The 23,492-nt window shown below is 50.4% G+C and overlaps 2 protein-coding genes across 2 annotated transcripts; both read left to right on the plus strand.

Moving 5' to 3' along the window:
* Positions 1-720: 720 nt before the first annotated feature.
* ADRB3 (adrenoceptor beta 3) lies at positions 721-18,552 on the plus strand. Its single transcript, XM_028163489.2, is given in 3 exon segments — positions 721-823; positions 826-1,906; positions 18,369-18,552. Coding segments are annotated over 3 exon segments (1,368 nt in total).
* Positions 18,532-23,292, plus strand: GOT1L1 (glutamic-oxaloacetic transaminase 1 like 1). The gene is made up of 9 exons (XM_007170102.2): positions 18,532-18,682; positions 19,341-19,522; positions 20,266-20,377; positions 20,636-20,745; positions 20,957-21,049; positions 21,143-21,293; positions 21,781-21,946; positions 22,737-22,879; positions 23,141-23,292. The coding sequence occupies exons 1-9, from the start codon at positions 18,577-18,579 to the stop codon at positions 23,290-23,292; spliced, it is 1,215 nt and encodes a 404-aa protein (XP_007170164.2). The 5' UTR covers positions 18,532-18,576.
* The last annotated feature ends 200 nt before the right edge of the window (positions 23,293-23,492 follow it).

The raw sequence follows: 23,492 nt of genomic DNA on the forward strand, positions 1-23,492 counted from the left end.
AGGGAAACTAGAGTGACAGAGAGGGTAAGTGAATAGAAGGGAAGGGGGCCAGATCTCATTGGAAGGGGGTCTTGGGAGAACAGGGAAGGCCCTGGCTGCCCTCTATGACTTAACTTACAATATCTTAGGGGGAGGGACACCCAAGTAGACGAGGGGCTGCTGTGGGTAGTCTTGTTTGCCTTGGGAGGGTTACCTTTTCCTCCGACACGGTAAAGGCGCGGGGGCTTCTCCTGTCCCTTCCCCGAGAGTTGTTGCTGCGCCTTCAGGGGAAATTGGTGCAGAAAACCCACGCCGCTGGAGCGCTGCGCTGAGTGTGTGGAGCCGGTCACGGCAGGAGCGGACACATCGTGGCAGAGAACACACGGCGTGACTTACCTCTTACAAATCTTACTCCGGATTTAGCTAATGGAGGAGTCAAGCATCCGTCGCGCTTCCCTCCGCACGCCCCAATTTCCCTCCAGACGCCGAGCGTCGCGACTATTGGCCGCTGCCCCTTTAAGGGCCGCCACTCCTCCTCCCACCCCCTCCCCAGTGGTGGCACCCAACGCGGGGTCGGGGTCGGGGGCGGGGTGGGGGCAGGCTGTGCATTCTCGCCGGTCAACTGGGGAGGATGGCCCAGGCCGGGGGAATCGCTCCCACGGCCCGCTGCCCCGTCCCCTGAGCCGGGTAAGCTGCGAGACCCCTTCCCTCTTTCCCTCCCGCCCCACGCGCGACGCGGGAATGGCTCCCTGGCCGCACGGGAACAGCTCCCTGGCCCCGTGGCCAGATGTCCCCACCCAGGCGCCCAATACTGCCAACGCGAGCGGGGTGCCGTGGGCGGTGGCACTGGCGGGGCGCTGTTGGCGCTGGCGGTGCTGGCCACCGTTGGGGGCAACCTGCTGGTAACCGTGGCCATCGCCCGGACGCCGAAACTCCAGACCATGACCGACGTGTTCGTGACTTCGCTGGCCACAGCCGAGCTGGTGGTGGTGCTCCTGGTAGTGCCGCCGGGGGCCGCGTTGGCGCTGACCGGCCACTGGCCCCTGGGCGCCACCGGCTGCGAGCTGTGGACCTCGGTGGACGTGCTGTGTGTGACCGCCAGCATGGAAACCCTGTGCGCCCTGGCGGTGGACCGCTACCTGGCCGTGACCGACCCGCTGCGCTACGGCGCGCTGGTCACCAAACGCCGAGCCCGGGCAGCAGTGGTCCCGGTGTGGGTCGTGTCCGCCGCGGTGTCGTTTGCGCCCATCATGAGCAAATGGTGGCGCGTCGGGGCCGACGCCGAGGCGCAGCGCTGCCACTCCAAACCGCGCTGCTGCGCCTTCGCCTCCAACATGCCCTACGCGCCGCTCTCTTCCTCCGTCTCCTTCTACCTTCCGCTCCTGGTGATGCTCTTCGTCTACGCGCGAGTTTTCGCGGTGGCTACGCGCCAGCTGCGCTTGCTGCGCCGGGGGCTGGGCCGCTTCCCGCCGGAGGAGTCTCCGCGGGCTCCGTCTTGCTCCCTGGACCCCGCCCCGGCGGGGCCGTGCGCCTGGCCCGCAGGGGTGCCCTCCCACGGCCGGCGGCCGGCGCGCCTTCTGCCTCTGCGGGAACACCGCGCCCTGCTCACCTTGGGGCTCATCATGGGAACCTTCACTCTCTGCTGGTTGCCCTTCTTTGTAGTCAACGTGCTGCGCGCCCTCGGGAGCCCGTCTCTAGTGCCCGGCCCGGCTTTCCTCGCCCTTAACTGGCTAGGCTATGCCAAATCTGCCTTCAGCCCGCTCATCTACTGCCGCAGCCCCGACTTTCGCAGCGCCTTCCGCCGCCTGCTGGGCCGCTGCCGCCCCGAGGAGCACCTCGCCGCCGCCTCCCCGCCCCGCGCCCCTTCCGGCGCCCCCGCGGCCCTGACCAGCCCCGCAGAATCCAGGCAGCGCCCACCGCTCGACTGGTAGGTAGTCGAGGCGAAGGTGTTGGCGGCTCGGTATCCGGAAGCACTCGGTATCTCCTTCGGTCAATTTTTTGAGCTCGGGGTTCGGTAGCAGATGGGGCTGGGGTCTCTGCATCGAGGGAAGGGGGGCACGGAGTAGGGAACCAAAGTGGAACCCAGGGCCCTTTCTTTTCCCACATCCCAACCCACCCTGCCCTGGGGTTGAAGCAAAGGAGGGCGGGCGGGTTGTTCTCCACCCCAGGAGCAAGCGTGGGCCCGGGAGGGGAGGGGGCGGTCGCGCTGTGCCCGAGGGCCCCCCTCGCCTGGTCAACTCTAGTTTTGGTGTTCTAGCTCAGTTCCTTTGCCCAGATTTCTTGCCACCTCTTGGGCTGGCTTTGACTAGAAGACTAGAGGCCCCCCAAAGCCCTCGGGTTCGGCTTTGGTTTCTTTGAAAGGTTTGATAGCTATGAAGGTGAGAATCCACTTCTGGGATGAAGGCTAGACAGGCTCAGGAACGTGTGAGTGCGAATTCTTCCCAGGTAGGCACCGGGCCAGGTTGAAGTTGGGTTGGGCTTTGTGGCAGGGTGGGTCCCCGAGGCTTTTGTGCAACTGCACGTGCTCCTCAAGGTCCCTGACCTTCACCCATTTCCCTCTAGTGCTCCTGTTCCCACCCTCTGCCCCCTCACCCCAAGATACATCCATTTTTAGCCAAGGCGAAGGGTTTTCATCTCCATTTTTTTCAGGGCTTCCTGGGGACTTTCTTAGGCCTTGAAGAAACAACTCCATTGATCCAGAACCTTTGGAGAGCCTCTGGCCTATTCGGAATGAGCCCTGTGGAGTTTCCCAGCTGGAAAACTCTGCCCTCCGGAACCTGACCACTGGGCCATGAGGGGGGAGGGGGTCTGGCTTGGGAGGGGGAATCCTTACCAAGTGGGTTTTCACCATTCTCTCTCTCTCTCTTTCCTTCCGAGAGATGTTTTCTAAACCCCACCCCTGAACTTCACCACTACCTCAGCAGCTTGAGTATCTGGCTGCCCTGGCAGCAGCCGGGCTGGCTTTGGCTGGGCACCCATCCCCTTGCTCACTTGTGTGCTGTGTGCTTAGGGCAAAGAGAGCACTCTCGTTCCATTCCTTCTGCCACCCAGACCCTGATGAACCAGGCAGTGTACTGGAGGCCCTGGCGACCTAGGCTGAGAAGAAGCAGCTAGAAAAGGTCAAGGTTTGGGGTTTGGTTCCTGGCTCCCTCACTACAGCCCTCTAAGCTCCAGCCTCCCTCACTTTAGACACAGGACGGCTCTGATCTACCTCACAGCAGGGTCAGAAGGACTGCTTTAGAGTTTTGGGGGGCTCCTGGGTTCGTGGGAAGGTGAACCATTAGAATGGATCCCTTCCTTTCCTTTTAAAATCAAATTAATAAATATTATTGAATGCAGTTTATCCATTGCCCTCTTTTCTCTCCATTTGTTTTCTTTTCATAATCCACTTTCTCCCTTCTTAGAGCTGGCTTTTGACCGAGGCAATAAATTTGGACTAATCCTTGCCCCTTTCTTCTTAATCCTCATGAAACGAAAACTGAAGTCTGTTTGGGTGAAGGAGATGGAGTTTGAGCCTTTGACACGCCTGTCTCCCCACCCTTTCCAAAATTCCTGGAAGTCATTCTACCCGCGGGATTGAGCAGTGTGTCCACAGGAGAATGGGGGCTACTGTGCCTGGGGTCAGGGCATATGGAGCTCTCGTGCTACACGCCGGTGGTGGATTCAGGAACCAGTTTTGTTTGGTGCTGTACGTGTGTGTGTCTGGACATGCAGACCATTGTTTGTGTGGGGCAGATGTCTTGGGTTATGAATATATTCTGACATTTCCCATCCTTTCCATAACCTCTACCTTCCCACTCCCTTTCCTGGGAGGCAGGAATCTATACTATCCTCTTGAAGTAAAACTGGAGTTACAAGTTTGAGCTTGTTGATAATTTTTTTCCCTTGTTTCAATTTTTATGAACTTTATCAAGCAGTTTCCTATGGAAAGAAAATTGCTATGGAAATCCCTGGGTCATTTTGTGGGTTCTTACTTAAACTCCATGAGCAGAGACCATTGTCCCGGCTGATTTACAGGATAGCCAGTAAATCATCAAAAGTTTAACGTGCTGGATGACAGCAGCATACAATGCATTGGCTAAGTTCAGGGGCTCCAGGGATATAAAACTCTGATCTGCCCTGAGGATAAGCTTGGCGGATTTCCACATATGGGTGTTACTTGTGAATTGGACCTGGCCTCAGCTTCTTTCTTTTGTCCAGGAGTCCAGGTTTTATTTCTTAGGATGTTTGCATACCAAAGATGACTTTCTCCTTTTCAGCCCAGAGCAGTGTGAGATCTCTGGTGTCTGAGGTATGGAAAGTTTCTTGGCAAGGACTCAACTGTTGAACCCTTAGGGGAGAAGGAAGTCTTGCTTTAGCCTGGGGATAAGTAAGAGGACCTCCGCTCTCTCCTCATCTCTGGATATTTTCCCAGCATCGCTGAGGGAAGTTGCCCAGTCAGTGCTAGGCAGGGGAGTAGAATGATTTTGGGGAGGAAGGGTGCTCTGGTTTGTAGAATTGTCCTTGAACGCTATCCAGAGGCTCATAAGTCTTGAGTCTTGCTCGACGTGCACCCGTGTGCCAGCTGTCAGTCTCCCCTGGAGTGTTTAGACTTGCTCTGGGGCTGTGGACTCCGTCTGCGAATTGTCCCCGGTGCATCTGACAGACAGAGACGCAGCCAGCTGCTCTGGTCATTTCTCCAGCACCTTGTGGCCAGGTGTCAGGCTGAGGGAGACTTACATCCTTGGATGCCAAGCGGGCTGCTCTCGCTAGCGCTAGCACGGGGCCTGCGCACTTGAACTGTGGAAGACAAACAACCATCCTCTGAGCCTAGGGGTGTGAAGACTTACAGACCAGTGAGAACAAAAGGGCCCGCGGAACAGCTGGCCCTGCCTGGGCGTGGGCAGAAGCGAGGGGGTGGGAGGGGGAGAGCGCTGAGCTGGAGGACAGGGGATGAGGGGTGACTGGGTTTTTCAGAGGGAACCTTCCTTCTGCATCAGGTGGGACTGCTGAGGGGCAGGCAGAATTAGGGGGAGGGGGAGGTTGATAACAGACTTTCCTAGGACTCTCCCCGTGGTAGATTCTTCTGCGGAATGATGGTAAGTGCAGGCTGTGGTCCCTGTGGGCGGTCACGGGGCTATCATTCCACACCACCTTCATTCCTCAGCCCTTACAGAGTTGAGCAGCTTCTCCCTGTCGTCCTGGGGCCACAGGTGAAGGCCATGGAAACAGCGTCCTTTATGGTTCCATCCTAAAAGCCAGAGGTCCAGGCTCCCTCTCAGTCCCCCTTGGCGGAGGGAGTATGTCTTTGTTTGTGTGTCTGTCCAGGGGAAAAATGGGAGCCGGCAATGGGGGTACAGATGTGCTAATGCCCGCCCCAGCCCCCTGCCAAACGCCCTGCGGTTAGTCTGCCTTAGGCCAATTAGTGAGCAGTTGAAGTATGATGCTCAACTCTGTGATAAGCAGAAACTCCATGAGGCCATCAACTCTTTTCATAGCTCATCCTATTATGGGATTAAGGAAAATCAAAATGCATTCCTCAGTTTCCTCATCTATAAAATAAACGGAGAATAACCCTTTCTCTCCTCTCTTGCCTTTAGAAGGGGAATGAGGGTGACTGGGATGGCTGGCTCTCATCGACCTCTGGGGAGCCCTAGGCAGAGCTTTGCAGCTTCAGCGTTTATGCAGAGCTTTTGTGCTCCATCCAAGGCGTAAGCGGTGCGAGGCGCCCCCTGATGGCGGTTTAAGGTACAACAGGTATGGACAGAGTTTGCAAGTTGCCCTGACTTGCAAAAACTTGAAGACACCCTAGGAATGGTTTAGCCCAATCCTTTGATAAAATGGATGAAGAAACTGAGTACTAGAGAGGTGAATTGTGAGTAGCCAAGATTACCTTAGTCAATGAAAGACAACACTGCACGGAATTTGGAGCTGGAAAAAACAAATAAAAAAGGAAGGAAGGAAATGACCCTTTAGGGAGCATCAATAAATATGCCAACACTGTAAGAGGTGCTCTCCAAATGTTAACGTTGTAGTGACAACAAAGAAAAAATACAGCTGCATAGAAATCAAAGAGCTTGCTGTGCTGATTCTAACCCAGTCTACCAGACTCCCAAGTTCACTTTCTTTTCCCTTCACTCACTGCTCACCATCAGTCACACAGAGCAAGTGATGTAACATCTCTGTTTGCCTGTGAATCAAACGGAGATTATATTACGGCTCTGCTCAGTTCCTGCACACTGGTTTTGAAGCTCAAATGAGAGGCTGTATGTGAAAAGATTTGGAAACTGAAAGGGCTCCTCCAGTGTAAGGGGTGTCATGGAGTACGGAGCTCGGACTAGTCCCAGGTCTCCTGGTTTTGGTCTTTGTTTGGTCCTGCTTCTGTTGACAGCCTGGATCTTGGACCCACTTGCCCTTGGTCACTGTGGGCATGTCCTGCCTGGTCTTTCTTCCACAGGTTCATCCCTACCTCAGGCTGATTGCACTGGTGTCACCTCCATGTCACTGTACACCTCCCCCTCCAGCTCTCTTTTCACGTTCACACCCTGATCTGGCCTGTGCCTGACCTTTTGGTCACAGTTTGGCTCACCCTATCATTGGGGTGCAGCATTTATAATGAGGTAATTTTAAGGATGGACAGAAGGTTTAAGAGAGAGGGCACTTTTAGATGTCTGTGCTTTATGGTACATTCATGAGAATGTACCCTAAGGAACCGGAAGAGGGAGATGGTATATTAGTTTGCTAAACCTTCTGTAACAAATCACCACAAACAGAAAGTTATTCTGTCACAGTTCTAGAGGCTTGAAGTCCAAAATCAAGGTGTTGGCAGGACCATGCTCCTTCTGAAGGCTCTGGGGGAAGAATCCCCTTTTGCCTCTTGTGGCTTCTGGTGGATGCCAGCAAGCCTGGGCGTCGCCTGACTCGTAGCTGCCTCACTGCAACTTCTGCCTCCATCTTTGCCTGGCCTTCTCCCCCATGTGTCTGTGTCCAAATTTCCCTCCTCTTATAAGGACACCAGCCATTGGGTCAGGACCCAGCTTAATTCCGTAAGACTTCATTTTAACTTGATTATACATGCAAAGACCCTATTTCCAAATAAGATCACATTCTGGGGTACCAGAGTTTAAGATTCAACATCTCTTTTAGGGGGACACAATTCCACCCACAGCTGAGGGTGTGATGGGGAAGCAGGAACACTCTTACTTTCCATGCTCATCTTATTCCTGCTGTCTCAAACCCACATTTCCCAGGCTCTGTTTCATCCTATAATTAGTCAGAAGGGTAGTGGGCGTGCTATGCACTCCTGGATTTCCATGTACGAGCTTTTTCTCCCATCTCCCTGGGCCCCAGATTTGAGAGGCGATTCGTCAAGTCAGACCTTGTGTTTGTTGTCTCCTGTGGGCAGAATTTGTTGTCCATTCTCCATTCTTCCCTTCTTCCTTGAGTAACAGAACCCTTAAGTTTTATTGGGGCACGTGGCCTCCCTAAAAACACATTGCAGCCTCACCTGCAGCTAGGTGTGACTAAGTGACTTAAGTCCTAGCTGATTGAAGTGTGCAGCTTCCACATCTGAAAGGGAAAGGGTGTATCCCCCATGTCTGCTTGTCCACCACCAGCCGGCTGGAATGCAGATGTGATGGTAAGAACTAAAGCAGCCACATTGGGTCATGAGATGGCAACCATGTGTTGCCAATGGCAGAAGAACCAGACATGGGGAGCCTGGGTGTCTAACGGTGTGAAGTCATCTTTTTAGCCCTGAACTGCTTATGTTTAAAACTCTTAAATGAAAGAGAAATAAACGTCTATCCTGTTAAGCTATAGTTGTTTTCGCCTTTTTTTTTTTTTTTTAACAGCAGCTGAATCAAACACATTCATCGGTGAAGGGAGGCAACAAGAGGGTAACAATGAATGGACATCTCCTACATTCTGTAATGAATGTGGCTTGGTTTACAAGGCTGTCTTGCTTTGGTTCCCCTAGGGCATCTCTGGGAACTGGCATCTCTGTAGAGTCTGAGTTCGTGTCGTACCTGTGGCCACCAAGCCCATCTCCTTGACATTAATTCATATGGAGACAATGATCAGTGAGCGTGCTCGTTTCCCAAGACCGCCGCAACAAATGACCACAGCCTTGGTGACTTAAAACAACAGAAATTCATTCTCTCACAGTTCTGGAGGCCAGAAGTCTGAAATCAAGGTGTTGACAGGGCTGGTTCCTTCTGGAGGCCCTGAAGGAGAGTCCATTCCAGGCCCCGTTCCCAGCCTCTGATGGCTGTGGCAATTCTCGGCTTTCACTGACTTACAGACACATAGCTTTGATGTCTACCTCTGTCTTCACTTTCCCCCCGTGTGTCCTCTCCTTTCCTGTCTCTTACAAAGACAGATCGGATTTGGATTTGGGGCCTGTTCTAATCCAGGATGATCTCGTCTCAAGATCTTTGCCTTAATTATATCAGCAAAGACCCTTCTTCCAAATTAGGTCACATTCTGAGGTTATGGTTGACATATCTTTTCCATGTGAACTCTTTAACGAATAGTTCTGATCTCATGAGATTGTCAACCACTCCAGTCACCCCTCATGGAAGGGCTGTTTTCTCCAGAAGCTCTTGGACTCTGTGGCAGGCAGAATTCTAAGATGACCTCCAAGGACCCATGTCCTTATATAATCCCCTCCCCTTGAATGTGGATGGGGCCTGTAATTTGCTTCTAACAAATAGAAAATGGCAAAAGTGATGGGATGTTACTCTTGTGATTATGTCATGTTATATGGCAGAGGGGAAGGGATTTTGAAGATGTAATTAAGGTCCCTAATCAATTGGCTTAGGTTAACAGAAAGGGAGATTATCCTCAGGTGGGCCTGACTTAATCAGGTGAGCCCTTTAAAAGAAGGTCAGAGCGCAGAGAAGAGAGATGTTCCTGCTAGCCTTGAGGAAGCCAGCCACGGTGAGCTCTATAGCTGCAAGGAAATGGGTTCCGTGTGAACCTGGAAGAGGACCCTGAGCCCCAGGTGAGACTGCAGCCCTGGCCAACACGGTCATTACAGCCTGGTGAGACCCTGAGCAGAAGACCCAGGCCCCCAACCCATGGAAAGTGAAATAATGAATGTGTGTTGTTCTGAGCTGCTTTGTGGTAATTTCCAATAATAGAAAACAAATGTAAACTTACTTCCCAATTCTGCCCCAGGCTGCTCTTTCTAACAGTCCTTCTCTGGTCCTGTTTTTAAAGATTTCCTATCAGAAACCAAAATACAATGGGACCCCAAGCTCAGGAAGGTCCCATGATCTGCCATGGCCTGCTGTTCTCCAAAGGACTCTGGGAAACTCTTGTTTGTCTGGTCCAGGAAGAGCATCTCTCCGCCTCCGTCCTTCCCTCCTGAGGGAATGACCAGTCATTCTATGATTCCTTCTCCCCAGCCTTTTAAGAAAATGAGGAGCTAAAGAACCCATTTCACTACAGTTTTCATTTCTGAGTTGCTAGTGAGGAGCCGTACTTTATAACACACAGTAAACACAGTTCCCAAAGCCTCTTCAGCAAGAAACAAGATGAAGTCTTATTGCTTCTGCTGTTGGTATTCCCAGAAGGAAGAGTGGATGGGTCAGTTCTTCCCAGAGAAGAGAGTGCTGGGCACGGGAGAGCTTTGCATCAGCTCAGCGCCACCCACGGCTTCTCTGTTTTCTCTCCCAGTCACTGGATCATGTGACTGAGCCCTTGCTCTGAGGACTCCCCTTGGGCCCAAGTCTGAATCTAACTGACGTCGGAACACTCTCCCAGAGCCACAGGCAGCTGCTTTCCCAATGAAGAAGTTCTTACCATTTTGGGGGGAAGGAGAAACATATGAGGCTGATGGCAAACATCACCGCTACGTGAAGACCCAGAGGGAAGAACACATTTTAAGAACAAGCTAGTCCTTACTCCCTAACCCTAACCCTCATGCCCATCCCCTTGGTAGGCTTGCTGGCTAGCTGGTTTGACCTGTTCTGGTATTGCACTTCTGACCCTGTAGAATGAAACAGTTTTGAAAACTTTGCCTTGCTTTCCTTTAACATTTCTTGCAAGTTGTTGTAATGAAAAAGATCTGTTTCTTAAAAAAAAAGGTAGACAAGTTGGACAAAAGTAAGTGAATATTATTAATGATACATAAGATATTGTTTAAATTAAGCAGATATTTTGCAGAACTGACATCTCCCTCCAGGCTTGGTGTGGTGCCTGGTATTTTTATGGAGGACATCTGGTGAGTTTACCCGTTAGCCACAGCGTATATCTCAGGCCTTCATCACTTAACCGGATTAACTCAGATAGTCTTCACTGGGCCTTCTTGCCTAGTTCTGGCTTCCCTCCAGTTCATCTTCCACAAGCCCACAGATGGATTTTTCTAAAGTATAAATCTGACAGTGTCATTCCTTTTCTCAAAATCATTCAGTGATTTTTCTGAAGCGTTTGGGGTAGGATTCAGACCCCTTAACACAAGGGCCTGGCATTAGATGGACAAGTGCCTACCTTCCTAACCTGATTTCACACCACTCCTCTCCCCCATGCACTTTTATTCCGACCACACTTAATTTTTATTTTTTTATATTTTTTGGCCACACCGCACAGCCTACGGGATCTTCGCTCCCCAGCCAGGGATTGAACCCGGGCCCTCGGCAGTGAACGCACAGAGTCCTACCACTGGACCACCAGGGAATTCCCCCAACGACATTTAAATTCACTAAAGAACTAATTTTTCTTCGTACCTTCACACAGACTGTACCCTCTGTCGCCCATCCAAACACAGGTTGTACCCTCTACTCATCCACCCACCCATCCCTTCCAGCAATAAGTAATAATTTTAAAGCGAACAGATTCTAAATATGTTACAAAGTAAAACTGACAGGGTTTGCTGATGGCTTGGAGGTAGGGTATAAGAGAAAGAGAGAGAAATCCGGGATGAGACCAAGAGTTTTGGGCTGAGAACCTGGCAGAAGGGACTTGCCACTTACTAAAATGGGGAGACATGATGGGAGTATATGAAACTATGAGTTAGTTTTTGGATACAGTAAATTTGAAACATCTATGAATGATTTATTGAAATATTATGTAGGCATTTGGATTTCCAAGTCGGAAGTTAGGAAAGAAGCTGGAGTCAGATATATAAGTGTATGGTCAGGCTACCCAAGATGGCTGTTGTCTTGCTTTCTGTACATCCCCTGCTGGGCCAGTCCCTGCCTCACCTACACCCTACTCACCTGACTGACCTTCCCTCTTAATCATAGAGCCTAATCAGTAAATGCCTATGTACTTACCCCGGCCCTAGCTAGTGATTGTTCTAATCTTTAGATCAGAACTATTTCAACTATGATAGTTTATCAAAGGGGCCATGAGGGGTGCACCCCTCTGCTGGTTTCCCTGTTAACTGATGAGCCAACCTGACGTCAAGTCCCCTATGACTGGTAATCTCTCTATTACCCCGGGAGCGAAGACTACTGCCTTGTCCTGCCTGCCGTCTGCCACACACAGTGGGGTGTCGCTCCAAGACCTTGCTTCAGACATGTAAGATCCCTCTCATCCATTACACCATTGATGTCTCTGTTGCTGACTCTGGGCTCTTGAGACTGGACAAGTACAGGGCTTGCAGGCCTGTGGGTGCAGCTCAACAATAAGTTTGACAGATTGATTCCAGCAGTGAAAAGCTGGAAGAAGGGCCTCAGTCCTTGTCTTCTTTGAAGAAAGAATTCAGCAAAGAGACGAAGATTGTGAAAAAGATAAAAGTGTTTATTAGAAGCAAAGTACATGGGACTTCCCTGGTGATGCAGTGGCTAAGAATCTGCCTGCCAATGCAGGGGACATGGGTTCGAGCCCTGGTCTAGGAAGATCCCACATGCTGTGGAACAACTAAGCCCGCGAGCCACAACTACTGAAGCCTGCGTGCCTGGAGCCCGTGCTCCACAACAAGAGAAGCCACCGCAATGAGAAGCCTGTGCACCTCAACGAAGATTAGCCCTTGCTCACTGCAACTAGAGAAAGCCCACACCCAGCAACGAAGACCCAATGCAGCCATAAATAAATAAATAAATAAATTTATAAAAAATAAAATTCAGTTGATTGGTTCTTACAGCTGCAAAAATAATATCCATTTATTACGCTTTATTTAGTTATTTCCCTCATGAACAGTGAGATTGTCTCCATTTCCACCAACATGAACAGCAATAAAATGAACATCTTTCAGTGTGTTCTTTTATAGGAAACCAAATAGGCTGTGTAATATAAACATGGGTGGCTTTGCTTTCTCATAAAATTTAATAATACTTAATTTGTTAACATCGACAGCTTTCAAAAATTGTGTATACCAGTTTATATACCTATTAGCACTTCCTGTCCAACACTTGATTTTATGCAACTTTCTAATGTTCCATCATTAGGCGTGAACAGTGATATCACATCTTTTTAAAGTTAGAATTTACCTAATCACTACTTTATTTAAGGATCATTTAATTCTCTTCTAGTTAATTCAGTCTTCTCTCCTATTCATAGAATTTGTTCACTTTCTTCCAATTACTTCTACTGTCTCCGGGAAAAGAAGTAAGATCAGTAAGTGAGACTACCGGGAGGCAGTGTGGGATATTTAAAGAGAGAGGAGGGACTTCCCTGGTGGCCCAGTGGCAAAGAATCTGCCTTCCAATGCAGGGGACTCGGGTTCGATCCCTGGTCAGGGAACTAAGATCCCACATGCCACGGGGCAACTAAGCCCATGTGCCACAACTACTGAGCTCGTGCGCCTCAACTACAGAGCCCATGCATCCTGGAGCCCGTGCACCACAACTAGAGAAGAGAAAACTGGCACGCCACAACTAGAGAGAAGCCCTCGCCCCAACAAAGAGCCCGCACGCCGCAATGAGGGATCCCACTTGCCTCAACTAAGACCCGATGCAACCAAAAATTAAATAAAATTTAAAATAAAATAAATTTTAAAAAATAGAGAAGAGAAGGTGTGATATAACTGTGAAAATGTGTCCTTTTCGGCTGCCTCTTTCTAAGGTTTGGAGAATTCTCCATTTTCTGAGTCTTGGGCAGGAGGCAGAGCCCACCTCTCAGGATTGAAGTTGAAAGGAACAGACTTTCACTCCTTCCACCTCTTGGCTAAAGCATGGGGCGGGGCCAGTGTGTCACGTGAGTGGGCTCAGCCAATCAGAACAGCCTCCTAGTCTGTGCTTCGGCAACACTTGAAATTAGGAAGGAAGGATGGTGGCGGCCAAGACCCATCTGTGAGACCTGCAGGGGCAGCGGGGCCAGCAGAGGAACGTGAGGGTGGAGCTAGTCACAGCGTTGTCTGTTATTCCTCTATCTTATCTTCACCTGCCTCCCTCTGTGGTCTGATCGTGGTCATGCTCCTGCCCCAGAATCTCCAGCCTCCCCATCAAGTATGCGATCTACCAGATACCCTTTCCATAAATCCCTCTGATGCGTCCATCAGTCAGAGTCAGTTTCTGTTGCTTGAAACCAAAAATCCAAACTGATATGACAGGAACTAGAGGCTGGAGTCCGCCAACGGTCTTCTTCCCTCATGCAGTTGGCAGCATTTTTCAGTGTTTCCCATATGTCAGGGGCCAGTAGGTTCTGGAAGCTTTGGGGTAATTTCCTGAGAACTCCATGACTAGAGGGTAATGAAAGGCTATTCTCTGCCAGTTCCAACAGGACTCCAACAGGCCAGGCTCAGCCGCATGCCTCTTCTCAGAGCAAGCCCTGTGACTCCGGATTCGGGAACCGAGGCTGGGGAGCTGGGTGGGATTTGTTACCAGAAGGAGTAGGAAAGGCGGTTCTGGGCAGACTTTGTGACGCACCATCACATTCTACCTTTTGGCACTCATCAGCCCAAGTTCTTTTCCCCAAACATGTAATTCCGGGAATTGTCTCACCTAACATGATGCAATTTTTCCATGACAAAAAACTCACACTTTCCTCCCCAAAGGGAACAACCTAAAGTTGCATCCAATATCCAACTCAAAGTTGGATCCCTAGGTGAGGTGCCTTTTCTTCATCTGAAAGTGGCTACTAATGATACTGCAGCTTATGGACTCAAAATGAATTTACCCACTGCCCAGGACACCTAATGTTCAATGCTGGGAGGAAAACTGCTAAAAAGCCCCCATTTAGAAAAACGGGGAAGGGAAGTGACAAACAATAGTCACTGGTCAAGAGCACACACCACATCTATGTGGACATGGACATAAGGTGCAACCATTTTTGGATTCTCGTTCCTAGCAGTGGAGTGAGCTCTTTGGATCAGTTAATGCGGGTATCCTTCTCCTCCAACCTCCCGTCAGGAATTTCCTTTATCCTTTGTCCTTCTTGGCTGAGCCTGAGATGGGCTATGGGAAGATTGCCCGGTGGCGCTATTCCTCTTTAGCAGCTAGCTTCTGTGAGTATAGTTACTGGAACCTGGAGATTAGAGGTGGGCCTGCAATTTTCTGGGGGAAAACGTTAAAGCCCTAGTTTGTTCAAATGTCCATCTTATTTCAGGAGCCCTCCTAAGAATTCTATACCATAAACTCTATAATCAAAAATTCTTGGCTTCCCTGGCGGCGCAGTGGTTGGGAGTCTGCCTGCCGATGCGGGGGACGCGGGTTCGAGCCCTAGTCTGGGAGGATCCCGCGTGCCGTGGAGCAGCTGGGCCCGTGGGCCACAACTGCTGAGCCTGCGCGTCTGGAGCCCGTGCTCCGCAGCAGGGGAGACCACGATGGTGGGAGGCCCGCGCACCGCGGTGAGGAGTGGCCCCCGCTCGCCGCAACTGGAGAAGGCCCTCACACAGAAATGAAGACCCAACACAGCTAAAATAAATAAATAAATAAATAAATAAATAAATTTATTTTTTAAAAAAATTCTTGCATGTAGACCTTAATTTTGTAGCTCTTCTTTCTTTGTAATGGCCCATTTCCATAATAAACTTCACTCAATTCTATAATGTTTGCTATTCCCATTTAAAAATACTTACACTGAGATGGAGAGATTTTACGTGACTTAAATAAGGCCATGTAAGGGAGGAGCTGAAACAGAAAGCCAGGTCTGCCTAGGACCAAAGACCTTCCTCTGTCCAAACACCATGAAGTTCTAGTTAGGGGTCTCAATGCTGTGGCCAAGAGGGGAGATAGGTAAAAACCAAAGGAACTAGTTTCAGGGGATGCAGAGGGTGACAGGTATGTGCTGGCTGCTTTGGTAGGTGCGAGTTTGTGGCTTTAGAGGCTTCAGAAGAATGAACCCTTGGCATCCACACTGATGTTGTGTGGATATCAGCGTGGTTGCCAGTACCTGTGGCAGTGCGGAAATGCTGGACCCAATGACATCCTGAGAAACAGGTGTCAGTGAGGGGCTAGGACTGGATGAATGTAAGAGTGTTAGCCCCAGGGTCATGCAAGAACACCCCAGGAATGGTCAGAACTTGGGGCCACAAACACTCCATCCCCAGTTATTGGCTGATCAGCTTCCAGGCAGAGCCGCAGGCACAAGCCAATTGCCCCCTCCGTTACTCCCCACATACTGTCACTCTCTGTAGCCTGGGGTAGACCAGAAAGGAGCCTTCCCTGCTTCCCTCTGCTGCTGAGACAGCAATGGGGACCGTGGATGTTTAACACGTTTGGAAGCACAGAACCAGCACACATAAAAATAGCCATTAAAGATGGTGGTTCTTGGGGACTTCCCTGGTGGTCCAGTGGTTAAGAATCCACCTTCCAGTGCAGGGGACGTGAGTTAGACCCCTGGTCGGGGAACTAAGATCCCACATGCTGTGGGGCAACTAAGCCCGCGCTGCAAGCCAAAATTAAAAAAAAAAAAAAAAAAAGATAGTGGTTCTTAAGCCTTGGGAATGGATGATTCAGCGAACACTCTCTGACTGCCTTCCCAGCATCCCTTCTCCCCTCTCCCATTTCTGAGAACACCTGGCATCTCCTTTAGGGAATGCTTCTGTCCATTCTTAGTTGTGCAGTTTGGGAGGGATGAACACCCTCCCTCAGCTCTAGGTGATTGGTTTACACTCACCAGAGTATCCCATCCTTGGTCAGGGATGGGCCAGTGACCCACTGCAGCCAGAGAAAGGGGGCCGGGGGCTTCAAGGAAGGAAACTTCCTTGTTCTTGCAGGAGCCAAGAGAAGAGACGCTTTCTCTTCTTCTGGATGGTGAGGATGTAATGTCTGGAAAGGCTGCAGCCATTGTTTGAAAACATAAACACTTTTTAAATGAGAAATCATATGCAGGTGGTCTAACATTTCCAAGGGACAAAGTGGTTGGTGCCCAGTGGAAAGCAAGTCAGGGTTATTCCCTGCCCTTGTTCACCAGCCAGCCTGTTCCACTTTGCAGAGGTGATCACAGTTACCTGCTTCTCATGCACCCTTCCAGAGATTTTCTATGCATATACATGCAAATGCATCTTTTATTGATATATCCCCCCAAATATTCCCCACTTTGCTATCTATTTGTACCTCCTTTGTTCTTACTTAATGATGTGTCTTGAATATTTTTATACATTTGTACACATAGGGCTGCCTTTAACATCTGCATGGAATTCCATTATATGGATATCCCATTATTAATGTAAACATTCCTTCAGTAATTGACGTTTAGTTTATTTGCAAATAGAGCTGCAATGTAAATTCCTCAAATGCGTTTCCTCTGCACATGTGCTACATTGGCATTTGCTCCCATGCCCAGAGTCAGCCCGAGAACAAAGGAGAAACATCCAGAAGAGCAGAGCCAAGGGAACCACAGAAAATGGAGCTGGAACCCTGACAACTCATAACGCTCTGGCTTGAACGATGAGTGAAGTCAGATGTACCCTGGGCTGCCCGTTATAGAGCCAAGAAATTCCTTCTCTTTCTCAAGCTAGTTTAGGTTGGGTTTTTTATTACGTGCTGCATGAAAAGTTCTCATTGGCACAGATGTTAAAATTCTCACAACTGAAATGTGTAGTGAAAAAAAGTATGAAGAAAAATGACACGGCAATTTTGATCTCCATAATCTTTTTTTTTTTTTTTTGGCTGCGTTGGGTCTTCCTTGCTGCACGCAGGCTTTCTCTAGTTGCGGCGAGTGGGGGCTACTCTTCCTCGCGGTGCGCGGGCTTCTCTTGTTGCGAAGCACAGACTCTAGGTGTGCAGGTTTCAGTAGTTGTGGCACAAAGGCTCAGCAGTTGTGGCTCGCGGACTCTAGAGCACAGGCTCAGTAGTTGTGGTGCACGGACTTAATTACTCCACAGCCTGTGGGATCTTCCCAGACCAGGGATCAAACCCGTGTTTCCTGCATTGGCAGGCAGATTCTTAACCACTGCGCCACCAGGGAAGTCCCAATAACCATCATCTTAAAATATAAACATCTTAGAGAAGAAACCAGAGGGGGGTACACCAAAATGTTAACTGTGGTTGTGGATTGATTGTAGGACATTGGTGCTCTTTGTTATTGTTTTTTGACGTTTTAAAGTTTTCTACAATAATAAGGATAACTTCCACTCTCATTGTCTCAAGGCAGGTTATCTGGAAGCACAGGCTGAGACAGTGATCTGGGGCACATGATTTTCAGAGGGAGTGCCCTGTAGGAGGAACCTGTAAGGAAGTGAGGGAAGCAGGGTTGTGAAGGGGAGGGGGCCATGCAAGGATGGGGGCCTTGGCCTGATTGGGGGATGGGCCCTGAAGTGCAAATTGAGCCACATGCATCCTCCAAGGCAAGAGGGCTGGCTTTTTGTATGCCAGGATCGGGCAGTCCTGGGGGTGTAAGTGATGCTGATGGAGGTGTAACCTGCCAGGTGGTTTCCTGTTGCCAAGGACAATCTGGAAGGTAGATCTGAAAGATAAGCCTTATCCACCAACAGGGCTGGCAAAGGTATTTGAGACACCAACAATGTCTGCAAGGATCACAAAGTCATTTGGAAAAAAGAAAGAAAGCAAAATGCAAGACCGATCCTGCAGAGGGCAACGCTTTCCGCCTTTGACCTCTGCCTTCGACACTTGCTGCTCGGCCACCACTGAAACAGTTTGCACATGTAGAAGTCTTGACTGTAAATAACAGAGAAACAGGACTGGCTTAGAGAGTTGCAAATTATACCGTTCTAAACATAGGACTCTTTATGAAAATAACTGTAGAAGAAAACAGTGATTTCTTTCTATTTAAAAAAAAAAAGATCTGGAGCCCTGAGCAAAACGAAAGTAGAAGCTTTTAAAATGTTATCCCTCGACTCATGTTACTGCTAGGTCAGAGATTTTCCCATCTGCAGGAGGAGCCCTCACCGCGCTCACGGCTGCCTGCGTTGCCCCATCTTCTAAGGGGCTGACTTGTTATTTTGGATTAGGTGACTAGAGGAGCCAGTGAGTTAGGGAGAGGTGCCTGGGACTTCCAGGTCCTCCCTACGCCCTCCCCCGGCCCCCTGTCTCAGAGGGTTCTCCCCCGTTGTCTTGCAGTATTCCCGTAGCCCTGGAGAATGGCTACCGCGGAGACAGTGAGTGGTGGGGTTCTGTTGCTCTGGTGACCAGTTGTCCAGACCCTCTGCGTTGGAGTTGCCAAGGTTCTGGGAAGAGGCTGGTCTGTCGGATCCAGACTTGGAGGAATGCTGCAGAGCGGAAGCCTTCGAGAGCGGAAGCATAGCCTTGGCTCTACTTTCCCTCGACGATGTCTGTGTTCACGGACGTGCCCCTAGCCCAGAAGCTAGAAGGCAGCTTGCTGAAGACCTACAAACAAGATGACCACCCTAACAAGATGTTCCTGGCCTATAAAGGTAGGTGCCTCGTAGTTTTGGAGTGTGAGACCTAGTCTACCATCATTGCCTCTAGGAGCGCCGTATTGGGAGAGAGCCCAAGCCTCCCCAGACAGACAGCTCTGCTCCTGTTAACAGAATTGCCCAGTGGATAAAAGAGCAGAAAACCTCCTGGGTCATTCTGTGCCCTCTGCCCTTCTCTGCGGGTTTCCTGGGATTTGGTAAGAGCTGTATCCTCTCCCCCAGCTCTACGCTTGGGGCCTGCGAGGACACTGTACTTTCTTAAGCCTCTTCATTCTACCCACTCCCTCCTCCACTCCTGGACTGAGAATGGCTCCTAAAATGGACTGTTCTGGGATGCAGCCAGCCCTTGTCGTGGTGAAAGTCAGTGTCACCTTTGTTCAGTCTCATGTACCTACAACTCTCACGTTGTCTATCATTTTTGTCCTTTAAATGGCATAAGTTTCTGTTGCCTTTTTTAAAAAGATGAAAATTAGATACATTCACAAACTACACATTGTTTTTATAAAAGGGGAAAAAGAAAAGGAAAGTTGTCTTTTCCTAGGTGACTTCCCAAAGCCCCAAGAGAGGCAGGACAGATTTGTGGGCTTTCTGAAGAGCCCAAACTCGCAGATGCTGAGGTGGGCATTAAGAGCCCCCTCTTCCCTTACCCTCACAGTCTGCATGACCAGCCAAGGCCAACCCTGGGTGTCCTCTGTCGTGCGCAAGACCCGAACGCAGATCGCCCAGGATCCCTCCCTGAACTTTGAGTACACGCCAGTGATGGGCATGAAATCATTCATCCAGGCCTCCTTGAACCTCCTCTTTGGAAAGAACAGCCAAGTCATTATGGAGAACAGGGTGAGAAGCAGGGCCCTTTCCTTACTCACCGAGACACAAGGAGCGGAGATTGGGGATCGGGGATGTACAATCATAAACCTGAAAGAGACTTTGGAGGGGCCCCTTGAGGCTCAAGGAGTCCCAACCTTGGTCACTGGAGGGCAGAGTCAGGATCAGGACCCAAAACCAGGGCTCTTGCACCAGCCCACACGATCATGTGCAAGCTCTTTTAAGAAGGGGATGATCTGAATCTGAAGTGGGGCTGGTATCACCATCACTCTTTTTTTTTTTTTTTTTTAATGGTTGAAAATCAAAGAGGGATAATATTTTGGGACACATGAAAATTACATGAAATTCAAATTTCAGTGTCCAGAAAATGTTATTGGAGCATGGCCATCATCATTTGCTTGCCTTGTCGAGAGCTGCCTTCTGCTATAAAGGCAGAGTTGAGTAGTTATATGGCCTGAAAGCCTAAAACATTGACTACTTGGCCCTTTGTAGACAAAGGCTGCCCATGCCTGGTATGGACGTGAGCACCACGGGGGTGGAGGGTGTTCTTTTTGTTCCCTTATGCATCCCAAGTGCCTACTACAGTGTCTGGCACATAGTAGGTGCTCGGTAAATCTGGCTGAATGCGTCAACGGAGGTGTATGTGTTGGAGCATGTTGCTTTGACCTCCATGAGGAAGTGACCCTCCTTCCCCAACTTTTTCTGGGAAACATCAGTGCCTGCAGGTGCTACTTCTGCTTCTGTTTTGCTGGCAGGCAGGGGGTGTGCACACGGTAGGTGACAGCGGTGCTTTCCAACTGGGGGCCCAGTTCCTCAAAACTTGGCGTCGGGATTCTCAAATAGTTTACATCATTTCTTCTCAAAAAGGTGAGTGTTAGGCAAGTGAGGGCGACAGCAGACCCCCGTCCCCTGTTCCTGATTCCTACCCCATTTGCAATCTTCACTGTTGTCCTCCTCACTCTCTGTCATGAGGAACATGGTGGACTAGCCAAGGTATGCTTGTCCCTCTCCTATTATTGCCCTGCCTTCGGCCACTGACCCTCCCCCTCAGGCTCACTCTCTGGTGTGTCTGCTTCCATCTTTCCACTTGCCGGGTACCAGCTGGTGGGGGATGTCTTCCCACAGAACCGCATGGACTCGTCTTCCAGGACATGGGCTTTACAGTTTATGAACACACCTTCTGGGACTCCGCACGGCTGCGCTTGGACCCCAGCATGCTCCTCGATGTGGTGGAGGTAGATGTACCCGCTCAGAAGCAACCCCCGAGACTTGATTCACAGCTTTCCTTTCCTTTCCTGCCCCCTTCAATCACCAAGGCCTTTTCTAGGCTTGGATTCATAGCCCTTTAGTAGGAACCAACACAGAGGACCACGTCTCCTCCCAATGTCTCGGTGCCACAACTTACGTGGTCAAGGAAGCACCTGACGAGACAGTCTCTACCCGCAGCGGGCCCCGCATGGCTGTATCTTCGTGATCGGGAACATCGGCAACTGCAAGCTGACACAGGGTCAGTGGACACAGTTGATGGTCCTCATGAAGGTGAGCCCACCCTCCCGCCTGGCTCCCCTCCCTCTCACCACCTCCCACGCCTCCATCAGTCCCTTCCTTTTCTCATTCTCCTTTCTCCTACAGAGCAAGCAGATATTTCCATTTTTTGACATTCCCTATCAAGGTTTAGCTACTGGTGACCTGGAAGAAGATGCTAGATTCTTACAATACTTTGTGTCTCAAGGCTTTGAGTTCTTCTGCAGCCAGTCTCTGTCCAAGAATTTTGGTATTTATGGTATGACGTGGGCTGGAGGAGAAGGGAAGGCCTGGTGGTGCCCCACCCTGGGCACGAGCGACCCGTTTGACATCTCCTACCCTCTGGAGAGAGCCCAGGCCTCCAGAGAGGGCATCGGTGGCAGAAGGGAAGGGCACTGAGCTACCAGTCAGGTTCTGTGGTATGGTCTCAGCTCAGCTGCTAAAACTGACTCTAGCTGACTCATTTCACGCCTCTCAGGCTTCTGCTTGCTCCACTATAAGACGAGGGGTGGGAGTTAGTGATCTTTCAAGTCCCTTCCACCTTTAAGGCTCTTACCTGTGGCTACTTTTTCCTGCAAGAGGAGCCTGTGGCAGCTTCCCGGGGCGTGGATGCCAGCTTGGCTGGGCTGGGTGGCGGGCGCCGCAGTCCAGTCCTCTCTTCAGCAAGGCAAGAGGCAGAGACTGTGGGCACGGCCCTGGAATGGCAGAGAGGGCGCTGAGACAGGCTGTCTGTCCCAATGCTGCAGACGAAGAAGTGGGGATCCTCGCGGTGGTGGCACTCAATAACCAGCTCCTGCTCCGCGTCCTCTCGCAGCTGATGAACTTCGCGCGGGCCCTGTGGCTAAACCCTCCTACCACGGGTGCTCGCATTATCACCTCTGTCCTCTGTAACCCGGCTATTCAGGGAGAATGGTAAGGGGGAGGGGTGGGGCAGGACGGGTGGGCAGAGCCTCTGGATACCCACAGACTTGCTGACTCACAGGATGCAGTGGCTTCTTCTCTTCCTGCCCACATTGCTTCTTCTTCTTTTTTTAAATAAGTTTATTTATTTATTTTTAGCTGTGTTGGGTCTTCGTTTCTGTGCAAGGGCTTTCTCTAGTTGCGGCGAGCGGGGGCCACTCTTCATCGCAGTGCGCAGGCCTCTCACTATCGCGGCCTCTCTTGTTGCGGAGCACAGGCTCCAGACGCACAGGCTCAGTAGTTGTGGCTCACGGGCCCAGTTGCTCCGCGGCATGTGGGATCTTCCCAGACCAGGGCTCGAACCCGTGTCCCCTGCATTGGCAGGCAGATTCTCAACCACTGCGCCACCAGGGAAGCCCCCACATTGCTTCTTTACTCTTTACTGAGGAGCCACTGTGTACCAGTGGCAGCGGCTATGCTGAGGGTTGCCCAGCCTTGGGGCAATGGGTAATAGGATGCTCTTTTTGGACACAGGTCAAATTATTATTGAATTATTTGAGCATTCCCAGATTGCAGGAGGAGATGAGGAAGCACCAAGGGCCTGCTACTCTGGCAGTCTGCCTGAGAGTCTGCTTCGCTTGCTTACATTAATATGGGCTGAAACCCCCTCCCATTTATAACCATCCCAGGTGGATGCCTGGCTCCACCACTTTTGAAGGGAGAAGAGGGGAAAGGCAGTGAGGAGGTTGAGAGCACGGGGAGACCTTATACTCTTAACTTCTTGATGTCCTTCCCTTGGCAGGAAACAGAGTCTGGAAGGGGTTGTAGAGAACGTCATGATGACCAAGGAAAAAGTGAAGGAGAAGCTCCGGCTCCTGGGAACCCCAGGCTCCTGGGATCACATCACTGAGCAGAAGGGGTCCCATAGCTATCTTGGACTCAGCTGTAAGTGTCTAGGAAGGGACAGCTCCCCCCTTTCTGACCTTGTATTTGGGCTTGTATTTGAGCATAAACTTCATGGACTAGGTGACCAGTCCCTAGCTTCACCCCACATTTTGATCCTTTCCTGAGGAAAGTAGAGCTGCTTTAAAGATTCTTCTGGATCCCCAGAACGGCTGACACTCCCTGTCCTCCATAATTCACCCTAGGCTAGAGGGGAGCTAGAGGTGGCCACCTCAGGATCTGAGACCCTATGGTCATCACCAGCCCAACAGGTGGAATACTTGGTCAAGAAAAAGCATATCTACATCCCCAAGAATGGGCGGATCAACTTCACCTGTATCAATTCCTACAACATAGATTACATCACTGAGAGCATCACTGAGGCTGTCCTCTTCACAAAGGACTCAGAGAAATAGCTTCCAAAAGTAAATGACTCCTGATTGGAATAAAAGCTTTGGTCTTTAAAAAAATCCTGTGCTGATTTTTCATTGCTGCAATTCATTTCTCTGCAAAACACTCTCTGTCTCTCTCTCTCTCCATCCATTTATGAAGCATTGGTCTGGCCTCAGCAAAGAGACCCAGAGAAAAAGGGAATGTTTACGTTCATTGACCATCT

Source organism: Balaenoptera acutorostrata, chromosome 21 (genome assembly GCF_949987535.1).
Source record: "Balaenoptera acutorostrata chromosome 21, mBalAcu1.1, whole genome shotgun sequence".
NCBI classification, from domain to species: domain Eukaryota; kingdom Metazoa; phylum Chordata; class Mammalia; order Artiodactyla; family Balaenopteridae; genus Balaenoptera; species Balaenoptera acutorostrata.

What these genes read in the sequence shown, in the direction of transcription:
- GOT1L1 (XM_007170102.2), top strand. Translation starts at nt 18,577, where the DNA reads ATGTCTGTGTTCACGGACGTGCCCCTAGCCCAGAAGCTAGAAGGCAGC. An exon ending in GATGTTCCTGGCCTATAAAG is followed by an intron (nt 18,683 to 19,340) that starts GTAGGTGCCTCG and finishes TTACCCTCACAG; the next exon opens with TCTGCATGACCAGCCAAGGC. An exon ending in AAGTCATTATGGAGAACAGG is followed by an intron (nt 19,523 to 20,265) that starts GTGAGAAGCAGG and finishes TTTTGCTGGCAG; the next exon opens with GCAGGGGGTGTGCACACGGT.